We start from the raw sequence: 12,362 nt of genomic DNA, 5'->3' as shown, positions 1-12,362 counted from the left end.
TCTTCAAGTGTTCTATATAATTATTCAATGTTGACCCTTTTTCTTAATAAGAGTTCTTCATCTTAGCCATCACCTCTGACACCCCATTGTACATACACCTATTTTCAGAAGTAGTTATTGGAAAGGATTCTGTTTCTGTATATCATCATTATGCATGCACTCAAGTGGGTGAACTTCTGTTACATCTTTTATTGAATTTCTGACTTAAGAAAACTGCTTTTTATCAAATATCATGTATAAATTTAAAAATAAAGTGTTGTACCATTTCTCTTAATCTTAGCTATACCACAGCATCGTCAGCCATGATACTACCCAGAATCCCATGAACCTCAAGTTCTTAGTATGAGTCAGGTTCTAGACACTTTTTGGCAATGGATCTGGAAACAGAAGGCCCTTCACAAAAGTGTTTAAACAATGTGATCATTTTGTATGAGTGTGCTATGAATGTCAACACTTTTAAGTCACTCTGTGGTGATTTTGAGTTTTTTTCCACCCTAACTTTTGTCATTTCTTTCTGAAAACTGAACCCCATGACAGCTTTCCATCCGTAAACTGCTTTCTGGGAGTGTGTTGCTTGAGTTTTTGCTGTTGTCTTGCTGTAGACTTACCTGATTTATTTACAGTTGTCATGTGCTTCTGCCACATCTACATTGTCACTGTGATGGTATTTTTTCTTTCTGTCTGTTTCTTCCACAGGAGTTTAACCAGTAACCTACCCAATGTGAACCTACCCAATGTGAACCTTCCCAAAGTACCAAATCTACCAGTTAACATCCCTCTAGGCATCCCACAAATGCCTACTTTTTCGGCACCGTCATGGATGGCTGCTATATATGATGCTGAGTGTGTATTCAGTTCACATTAGATCTAATTTAAATTTAAGTGATCTTGGCATGGATATGTATTGTTTATTTCTATACATTCTATATAACAGAGATGAAGATGGATAATTAGACATATTTTGCTGATCATACAGAGACAATATTGTTTATTTTTGGCATACATTGTGTTTGTAAGGCTTTTTCTGTGTATGCAGCACTGACAATTTGTCTTACGCCCACTGAACGCTTGAGGGGCTCTGTTTCACTTCCTGAATTCTTTTCCAAAAGAATTATGCCCATTTTTTTTTTTTTTAATGCAGGTGACATAACATTAGCAGGTATTCATCCGAAAACAGTACAGGAAACCTCTTTAATGAGCCAGCCAGTCATCTCTAACCCGATGTAAATCTAAGGGGAAAACATACCTACCTAGAAGCTTGTTTTTTGTTGTTGTTTTTGTTTTCTCTTTTAAATAAATAAATAAACTCCTAGAGACTAAGCCATAAGTCTTATTTCTGGTTCGGGACTAAATGAAGACTTCTGAGTGAATCAAGCCTTAATAATGCAAACATTATATAAAGATACTTTCCAGAGTCAGTGCAGTGTGGAATATTGAGAGCTATCTAGGCACCAGCCACTCCCCGGAAGGAAGGTTGGGCAATCTACTTCCATAGTGATACCACCTCAGAAACTCAAGGAGGGGTCGCTGTGAGTCTGGTCATAGCAACCTTTTTATCTAGGTACCAAGAATGTCTCTAAATTTGAGAATGCAAGATTCAAACAACAAAAAATTAAAAATTTTGGTAGTTGTATCATCTGTGGTCTGAAAGCAGGAATTCACAGGGTAATTCTCCTTGGAGTCTGCACCATAGCTTTAAGCTAGCCGTTTTGGGGTGAGAGAGCTGAGTAGTCATTGCTTCTGGCTTAGGAAACAAATCCTCTCTCCTTTTTTCTTTAGCGATAAGACAATCCAGCACCCCTAAATTCTACCTTAGGAAAATTAAATTAGAACCACGTGCATGATTTAATAAGTGAAATAAGGTTTAGTGATTCTATACTCTCCTTTGATCCTTTTCTTAGACCACAGCTAATTATAGGCCAGATAAGCTTTTTCTTGAAAGAATAAATTGGCACATTTTCAAAGGGAAGTGTTATTATCAAAGGAATAAAAAATGATCTGAAGCTGGCAGTGATGTTTTGAAATCTTAAAATCACATCCATCAAGATGGCCCTCAGCGATTTTGTTTTTTCAGTGAGCCAGGTAGAGAACAGGACATTTACACTACAGCTCTACCTGGCTTCTCCAAAGCCATCTCATATTTTTAACAACCTGTGTTTGTTTGAGAGATCACAAAGAAATCATATGATCAATGTGTCTGATTTTCTTTTAAAGACAAATGAAAACCTCCAAAAATTTATATTTGAAAAAAATTCTTCTGAAAAAAAAAAACATGATAAATCATATTCATGCTAAGATGACTATATTAAAAGTTAGATTAGGTAGTATCTGTTAAAAATTATTTAAAAATAAATATCTGAAAGCTTCTTCTACCTTCCTCTGTGCATGCTCTGTGACATTGTTTCTGAAAAGATATGAATCAAGACATTATAATAGAGCAGATAATGGTCTCTGTTCAATTAATTAAGGCATGAGTGGGAACACATTTTGGTAACTGCTCAGCAATCAAAATAATCTTGGTGCTATTGCCTTAACATTAACAGTTTATCTTAAAAATAAAAAGAAAATATTCTTTTCCTCATGTCAAAACTTAATAATAAGCTCTTCAAAGAAAAGGAAAAAAAAAAAAACCTAGAAGAATTTTTTGAAACTCTGAAACCAGATGGGTGTCAAAATGTTGTTGTAATAAATACCAATTATTGCATTCATATGTACTTAATGATTTAAAACATACAGCCATGCAGTTCCAAAATGGGGCTTCGATGAGATAAAGTTGAGTTTTCTTTCTCCCAAGCTTAGGACGGGGTCAGGGGAATGCTGAACTTTCCCAGGGGGACAGTGCATTCCCCCACTTTTGAACAATGCTTACAGCAGTATCTGAGAAGAAGGCATGGATTTTCAGTCACCCACCAGGAAATGCCTGATTCTATATCTTTTCATAATTCCAGTTTCCTTCTTTGCCACCTTTCATTTTAAGGACATGTTTCCATGTTACCTGCTCCTTCGTGTCAGATACATCTACGTACTGACCTCAGACTGGTCTGTCCTTGAGAGCATCACCCTGTTGGTCCAGGCCGTAGGGTCCCTCTCGGCATGTTGGGAGTTTGCCCCCTCCCCACCCTGCAGTAGCTGTGTATGCATTTATGCACTAGCTATATTTCTCTCTGAAGCATTAATTCAATGCAGCTGGCATCTGTCACAATAGAAACACCCACTCTCATCTGTTTCTATAGACGATGTCAGAACAAGTGGTAATGCATGGTGTGTTGGACATTTTATAAATTACCGTGTTAGCATTAGTGGTATGCGAGGAAGGGGGTGGGGGGAGGCCACCCCTCCGAGCTCCAAATGAGATTGTTACAAAAGAGAAAGCCAGCCAGAGGAGGGCAAGAGGGTGAGAGATGGAGCTTTCCCTGTGCACAGGCTTTCCATGGACACCCTAGGTAAACGTTTCTTAGATGTCGTTGTACAGAAAGGAATCAAGACCAATGTCTCCATCTGTACAGAGGAATGGGTAAGATGGTGCAACGGTAAAAGAGCTCAAGTTTTGAGCCCTAAAGCATTGTAAATATCCCTTGTCTATTCACCTCCCCCCGACTCACTTCAACCTGGGGCTGCCTTTGCAATAGGCTGGTCTATGAAAATTGGAATAACCACCAAACTGAGCAAGAATCTTGGATTCAAGGTATCCAGGTGTGCCCATTTTGATTGAGTCACCCCTGTTTTTTCCAGCTCTTCAAGAGAGAAAGCAGGTCCTCGCTCACCACTTTGTTAGCACTGTCCTTTTGAAATTGAAAGTCTTTTGCATTCTCCAAGAGGCCTCCGCTCTGGAGGGAAGCCGGGGAAATGCATGAAACCCTGAGTTTTAATAACTGCATGTTGCCATGTAGTTATTATCCGTTGAGAGTTATTTCTCCTCCTGGTTTGTGGCCTTCATCTGAATCATCACATGTGTTAATGTGGTTATTAAAAGAAGGCTGATTTTTACCATACACTGTCCTCTTACTTGTTTGGGGGCAATACCTCCTCAGACTTCTCACTGGTCTGGAATAATTGGCCAAGTAAAGTAGAATAAGTCATGTATGGTAAAACTCAAAATCTGCTGGTGGAGATTGCCCCCACCTCTACCGCCAACACACGTCGTTTTGTATGTGGAAGCCACTGTTTGCCTTAAGCCTTCTAGACCCAGTTGTTTCTGTGTCAGCTTTTTCAGAGCCGGAGGTCAGTGGGTAACTCGTTTTTTTCTGATCTTTGTCCTGCCAGCAATGGATCGGGCACGTCAGAAGATCTGTTCTGGAAACTTGATGCCCTTCAAACCTTCATTAGGGACTTGCACTGGCCCGAAGAAGAGTTTGGGAAACACCTGGAACAACGGCTAAAGCTGATGGCAAGTGACATGATTGAGTCGTGTGTCAAAAGGTAAGCATAGGTGGCTGGACAGGTTCTGCATGTTTTCTCCACTGTACACTGATTAGGGACGACTAGGTGGCCACTCAGTCAATTGGCCATAACTTGGAGGTTTTGGAGAAGGCAATTGCTTGTCCAAGTCAGCTGAAGTGTAGACTGCCCAAGTCTAGGCTCTGTCTACCTGCCTCTTACCTGTCTCAAATCCAAAACAATCTGACTACAAGTTTTTTAGTGGTTGTTGGCTCCACGAGGAAAGGATATATATCCATTGTTCATCTCTATAGCCCCAGTATCTGGGAGTGTTTGGCATGGATGGATGGTTGGATAGAAGAAAGAGAAGAAAATGCAATTCTAGAGGTAGCATATCCAGTGCAGGTAAGCAGGAATCTAATGATTTACCAGCAATGTAGACAGGACTTCAGCATTGTCATCCATCCTATAATATATTAATTGAGCACCTACTACGTGCCAACTCCTAATTGTATTGCCCAAAATTTAACTAGGTATCAACAAAGGGATGTGAGATACTGAACACACATTTTGACATTCCACAAATTGCCTATTTTGTCACTGTGACATGTTGTATTTAGGTGGGAATGCTGCACTTGAAGTTCCCAGGCAGATAGATAGTTCTCAAAAGGTGCAGGGAAGAAAATGGGGACAATATGCATCCATTCAACAAAAATTGTTTGAGCACCTTCTATACACCAGGCACAGTGCTAAGTTCTTGGCATATGATGAAGAATGGGAAATTACATCCGTTCTCTCCTGGAGTATCTTTATCTATTTATAAGATAAAGAAATGAAATTCCACTCATTTAACATTGTCATCATCACTCTGTCTATCCCCAGACACATGTCCAAGTTCCTTTTCCAATTCATAATGGTTTCATTATTTTTCTCATTCAAAAAAGACCATGAACAGCTCAGGCCACTCCAAATGTTGTGTAGTTTAGTTGATGGATCACTTGCAGGTGATGGGGGCTGGGTTTGGCTGGGAGTGCTCTGAATTCATCATTTCATATCTTGGAAGAAGAAAAGAGAAGTAAGAGCATCAAAACTGGAAATTCAAAGGGCAAAAGAGCAACCTGATCCCAGGTAAGTGAGTGTTTTGGCAGGATTTGGGAAAGGAACTATGTGCACTGGAGAATATAAGCAGGCATTTGATGCCAATTATGAAAGCTTAAAGCCCTAGTGATTCAGATTTTGTGCTTTACTATAGTCTTCCCATTTTTAGAACTAAAGGCAGGACTGTTTCTCAAACCCAAGGTCACAATGTTTCCTTAGAGCTCTGAATCTCATATGTAAAACCAGGTGCCATTGAATCAGTTCTGAGTCATGGCAGCTCCATGTATTAAAAAATAAAACAAACCAAAACCACAGCCATCGAATTGGTTCTGACTCTTAGCAACCCCTATTGGTTTTCCAAGGCAGTAAATGTGGAAGTAGATTGCCCCATCTTCTTTCTGAATCCCGTGTATAGACTCTATCAATTTCTGGAAAAGCAACTCTCTTTTCCTATTGATCAAACTATTCTAAAAAAAAAAAAAAAACTTACAGGACAGCTCCCTGATCTGTTCCAGGGGCTGATATGCATTAGAATTAAGACTTGTTTGTGGACATCTTTTGATCTGGTGCACACATTTACACAGAAAGACATTTACATCCTTCTCTAAGAAGCCAGACTTTTGAGAGTGAGAAATAGGGAGATGCTTAGAGAAAAAGGGAAGATGGTGATGTCAAAGGTGACAGTGACTCTGTTTTATCCCTTATCATACTGTAATCATATCTTTCTGAGTTAGCCAGCTCAAAGAGTGTGAGCACCCAGAGGCAGGGAGTAAATCGTATTTGGTTTTGTGCCCTTTGCTCTCCCCAGGTCTCAGCACCATGCTTGGCATGCAGCAGCTGTTAAGTAAGCTTTTATTGACAGAAGTTGGTCAACTACATATGTATTCCTCTAGCTGGCTAGACACTTAAATTTCCTGATGTTCCTTTCAATTAAAGCCCTAAATATAAGCACAAAGCAAAAATAGGTGAAAATATCAGCCCCAGATCTCCAGACTCAGAGGGAAGAATATGAAGATGTCCTTGGACATAGAATGTGCACTAGGAGAGCCTAGAATCCATGCTTTCCTTTTTGGGACTGAATAAATACCCCTTGTTCTAGAAGGACTGGACATTGTTTCATAGATGTAAATTTGCAATGTCAAAAATTTAGAAAGGCACTTGTCATTTCTAAGTTTCATCATTCATTTAACAGACATTTGCAGAGTCTCCAGTGTAGTCCCAATCCGGTACTGTGCTGAGAACAAAACAGCCACCCTGACTCTACTCTCAAGGATAGCTGGTTTTATTAAGTTACCTCTCCCCATTCCTGGCTTTTGAACGTCCCATAGAGAAATAGTCAGTGCATATCAGCCCTCTCAGACACATTAATTTTGCGTTGAGCTTCCTCTCCCCACAGCCCCATGCTCCAAGGGCTATGAGCACTTCCCCTGTGAGAGCAGAAGACAACTGTTTCATTGCGAGGAGCAATTTATCATTTCTCAAATTGGCCAGACCTGGCACATCAGCTTCAGAAGATCAGTACAGGAAACTGTTCAACACAGTCCTCGTCAGTGACAACACTATAAAACAAAGCATTTGCAGCATAGAGTAAAGTGATCTCCATGATTAGAAAGCTACTTCAGTGCACTGAGTCTTTAGAAACCAAGATACATGTATCTCTTAACATGATCATATAATAAGGTGTTATAAGGTCCTTTTTTTCTTTTTTTTGAATTTTTTTTCTTAAGAATTGAGCTTCCAACCTTAGAAATTATACTTGGCTTCCCTGCACATACCCAGGATATGTTAGCAAGCTGGAATGCTTTCTGAGCTCGCTAGCTATGTGGTCCTTCTATGCACTGTTAGAAAACCATGAATACCTCTTAAAGTGGGTGCTTTCTGGGTAGCTGTGTCATTTCCAGGACTTGACAGTGAACAAGGCTACAAAGATGCATTGGACCAAAAGAGGCTTTGTAAAGCCACTTACTACTAGGATGTTTTTTTTTAAGACAAGTGATGATGTGACCCATTTCTCTGAAACCTTTTAAGTTATACCTGGGCCCCTTTATAATGGTAATATTGAGGATTATACACCTGTATTACGAACTAGCTATGCTGGGGTAGGTTTTTTCTGTGAATGTTTAGTGCATTGCTGGTGGCATACTTTGACCTGACAATGTCAGAATTGGAATCCCTGAGTGGTACAAATGATTAAAGCACTCAGCTCTAATAGAAAGTTTGGAGGTTCAAGTCCACCCAGAGGCACCTTGGAAAAAAGACCTGGTGACCTACTTCCAAGAAATCAGCCATTGAAAGACCTATGGAGCACAGTTCAAGTGTCACACACAGGGTCTCCTTGAGTCAGAATCAACTGGACGGCAACTGATTACTGGTACTAGTACTGTGTCACAGTTATACATGTTAGGATTACACCGTGACACGATTATTGAATTGGTAAATAGATTATGACATTTTTAATTATAAAAATAATATATTCTTTTTGCAAAATAATACATCTTTGACATTGGAAAAAAAAAAAAAACATAAATTTCCTTGATACTCCTCTTCCTGTTTTCCCTCCCTTCTCCAAAGCTAACCGCCTTTAACAGCTTGATCTATCTCCTTTTGGTTTAACAAGCAAAAAAATATTTTTGTAGTCTTTAAAGTAATATAATAAACTTATTGGATTGTTTTTTATTTCAATCTCTTTTAAAACCAGAAAGAATAAAAGCAATAAATGTCACTTAACATTTTTTCTCCTCACCATGAGGTTTTGGAGATTAGAAACTGCTTCCCCCACCCCCACCCCCACCAATGAAGTGATTCAAGGTAGGCAGTTGCCAACGTGAGAGAACGTGCACATGCTATAATGCTATAATCGGGTTTTTGTCCATTCATTCATTCTCCTGCAATTATGGTTCTCCATAGCATGAAAACTATAGACAGAAATACGCCGAGCTACAGGTGTTCCGTGTGCTGCCGAGAAAGGGAGGGTTTACGTGGCTGCCCTCGTGAATAGGCCTGCCATAGTTGGGAAAGCCATTTAAAAGAGAACACATGTGAAGTCATTGTCGATTGAAACTGATTACAGCCCTCAATTTTCTTTTTCACTGACCTCTCGGGAAATGTCTCCTCCACCTGCTGCCATCTGAATGCTGAATTGGTCTTTTCCTACTTTGTTTTAATAGAACCAGGATTGCATTTGAAGTTAAGCTGCAAAAAACCAGTCGATCAACAGATTTTCGAGTCCCACAGTCAATATGCACCATGTTTAATGTTATGGTTGATGCCAAAGCTCAATCAACAAAACTTTGCAGTATGGAAATGGGCCAAGAGGTAAAAAAAAAAAAAAAGAAAAGAAAAATGTCATTTCCCCCTCCATTAATCATGTAGAATCTATCTTAACATATCCCTTTCATCTACTAAATTCAGAAATATACATTAACATTTGTGGATTAAGACATATATACAGTCTGCAGATGAGTGTGTGGTATCTGTTTGTCACATAAATTTCTAAGACATGAGCTGGTGAGAATGCCATTTGCTTGGAAGTGATCCTTGGCTGGAGTTGAGATGGCCACAAATTTCCTTTAAGCCAAATGGTGTTTGACGACCTTTTTTATTAGACTGGTATCGCTAACAGATCTGTGTTTGCCAGAAGGCAAGTTATTTGTATACATGAGGTACATGTTATCACTTTGAACATCTGGAAACAAGATCTTTCTTTCTTGCACCTGACACCTTCTGCAACCTATCATGTTAGATGCCCCTGCTACAAGTCCCTGGCCAGCAGGTTCTGGATTTCCAAGAAATCATAGAATTTCAATTTCTGTTAGATTGAATTGATTGTGAAACTTCCCTGACCAAAAGTTTAGTCCTTTGCTAAGTTTCCAATTCCAAAGGCAGTATTTAAAATGTAAAGGAGAAGGAAACAGCAACTTGGGCTTCATTAAAGACTATCATGATCATTTTTCTCTGATGGCCTTAAGCCAGCTAGATATTCATATACCAATTTAGAATTAATTCAGAAACATTTCTGGCAACTCTCATGTTGTTGCCAATTGGCATAAATTGCTCCTAAATCAGATCTTTCGATACCAGCCTTACATGCTCGGAATTTTTACTAAATTATATTTGCTCCTTATTCACTATTTATTTTCTCTCTCGGCACCTTCCAGTTTTAAATGTGGGTTGCTGGTATTCTCTTCCTGGCAAGATCATCTCCAACTTTGTTTTCCCCCAAGTCATTTCCTCAGCCTCCCCCAGTCAGCTTCTGCTCCTGACTAAATTTCTTGTCAGGGACCTCTTCTGGGCATAACATTCTAGACACCCAGATCAAGTACACGAGGCTCCTTGCTTCTGTTTCTTAGACCCATTTGCTGCATTTGAACGATGTGGAGCAAAGGTTCTCAAATTTCAGTGTACGTCAGAACCATCTAGAAGGCTCCTTAAAACACAGATTGTGGCGCCCCACCCAAGAGTGTCTGATAGATCTGGGATGCAGCCCAAGAATTTGCATTTCTGACAAGTTCCCTAGTGATGCTGGTCCGGGACCACACTTTGAAAGCCAGTGGACTGGAGGCTTAGTGACTGAGAATGTATAAGGAGTAGAGTGTAAGCATTAAGAACAAGTCCTAGTGGAAGGCCTAGATTGGGTGTCCAAACCGTGGATTCTTGCCCTGTCTATGCTGCAGACTGGAATTGGAGAAGTCACTCAGTCGGTTTCTTTGAGCCTCAGTTTCCTCATCTGTAAAATGATAGCACTTTCTGGTTTTATTCAGGCTGTTTGTAGCTGCAGAATTCGTTCTTCACAATTTACCCAGAAGGCCATCCGGTGAAACAAATAAATGTAGGGCTGCTCTGAATGGTGTGGGGAAAGGGAGTTGAGGAAGAGAGGATCACAAGTCCAAGCTGCTATGTTCCTCCCTACCTCTGCACATCTTCACTGTCCAGCGCCTACCACCCACCTGAACTTTCTGGAGGATTCTGAATAATCCTTTAGGCTTCAGAGAACTCACTTTAAAAACTCTATTTTGGTGCTCTCTAAAATTCATTTAAGATCCTTTTCAGCTGAAACTTTTCTGAATTCTCTCACTTCTGGATTTTTCTCCCCTTGGAGCTTCTGTGTGTGTGTGTGTGTGTGTGTGTGCGTGTGTGTGTGTGATATAATTCACATACATGATGAGATAAAATTCACATACCTTCACAAAGTTGTGCAACCATGACTACTATTGAATTTCAGAACATTTCATGACTCCAAAAAGAAACCTTGTACTCATTAGCAGTCCCTTCCCATTCATATCCTTCTACCCCCTACCATCCTTAGACAACAACTATGTGTAATCTACTTTGAGTCTCTAAATATACGGCTATTCTGGACATTTCATATAAATGGAAGCTTAATGTGTAGTCTTAGTGTCTGGTGTCCTTCACGTGGCAGATGTTTCTAAGATTCATCCTTGTTATAACATATGTCAGTTTATTTTTATGGCTGAATATTTCATTGTATGGGTATACCACATTTTGTTTAACCATGCGTGAATTGATAGACATTTGTATTATTTCCATCTTTTGTCTGTTATAAATATTGCTGCTTTGAACATACATGTACAAGTTTTTATGTGGACCTATGTTTTCCATTCTCTTGGATATATACCGAGAAGTGGAGTTTTTGAGTCTTGTGGTAACTCAACATAAAGAAAACAAAAACTTCACAACTGGACCAATAAGAATATCATGGTAAATGGAGAAAATATTTAAGCTGTCAAGGATTTCATTGTACTTGGATCCACAATCAAAGCCTATGAAAGTAATAATCAAGAAATCAAAGAATGTATCATATTGGGCAAATCTGATGCAAAAGATCTCTTTAAAGTGTTTAAGGGCAAAGATGTTACTTTGAAGACTAAAGTACACCTGATACAAGCCATAGTATTTTCAGTAGTCTCACATGTGATGGGGCAATCTACTTCTGTAGTGATACTGCCTCGGAAACCCAAGGAGGGGTCGCTATGAGTCGGGTCCGACTCGACGGCACACAACAGCAACAACAACATGTGTACATGAGAGCTGGACAATGAATGAGAAGACTGAGGAAGAATTGATGCATTTGAATTGTGATGTTGGTGAAGAATATTGAATGTTCCATGGACTGCTAGCAGAACCAACAAATCTGTCTTGAAGGAAGTAGAGCTGGAATACTCCTTAGAAGCAAGAATGGCCAGTCTTTATCCTCGTACTTTGTTCATGTTGTTGGAAGAGTCTAGTCCCTGGAGAAGGATGTCATGCAACTTAAAGTAGAGGGTGAGCAAAAAACGGATGACTGTCACCAAGATGGATTGACAAGTGGCCTCAAGCATGGCAACCATTGTAAGGATGGCACAGACTGAGCAGTGTTTCGTTCTGTTGCCCATAGAGCCACTCAGCGGCACCTGGCAACAACAACATGGTAACTCTGTGTTTAACATTTTTAGCAACATCAAACTGTTCTCCAAAGAAGTTGCATAATTTTACATTTCCACCAGCAACACATAAGGGTTCCAATTTCTTTATATCCTTACCAACACTTGTTAGTATCTGTCTTTTTTTTTAATTATTATTACACCCACCTCTTTGTAGTTTTGATTTGCAGTGATATTGATTGAGCATCTTTTCATGTGCTTATTGGTCATTTCTATATTTTCTTCTTTTAAAAAATATCTATTTAAACCCTTTTCCATTTTTAATTGTTTTTTTTTTTGTCTTTTTAATTGTAGAATTATAGTGCCTAAGGCATTTGACTGCTAACCAGAAGGCTGGTGGTTCAAACCCACCAGCCACTCCTCGGAAGGAAGATGGGGCAATCTACTTCCGTAGAGATACTGCCTTGGAAATCCAAGGAGGGGTTGCTATGTGTCGGGTCCAACTCG

At 39.6% G+C, this 12,362-nt stretch overlaps 1 protein-coding gene across 1 annotated transcript in view; it reads left to right on the top strand.

The window, feature by feature from the left end:
* The window catches only part of CADPS (calcium dependent secretion activator), a 741,642-nt gene that overhangs the window by 622,465 nt on the left and 106,815 nt on the right, over positions 1-12,362 (top strand). Inside the window, exons 23-25 of the mRNA XM_042780468.1 lie at positions 697-843; positions 4,264-4,419; positions 8,643-8,790. Of these exons, the coding sequence (XP_042636402.1) occupies positions 697-843; positions 4,264-4,419; positions 8,643-8,790 (451 nt within the window). The remainder of the gene's footprint in view (positions 1-696; positions 844-4,263; positions 4,420-8,642; positions 8,791-12,362) is intronic.

Source organism: Orycteropus afer, unplaced genomic scaffold (genome assembly GCF_000298275.1).
Source record: "Orycteropus afer afer isolate SDZICR_OR568_19922 unplaced genomic scaffold, OryAfe1.0 scaffold00041, whole genome shotgun sequence".
In the NCBI taxonomy this organism is placed as follows: Eukaryota; Metazoa; Chordata; class Mammalia; order Tubulidentata; family Orycteropodidae; genus Orycteropus; species Orycteropus afer.
This window is presented reverse-complemented; position numbering and strand designations above follow the sequence as displayed.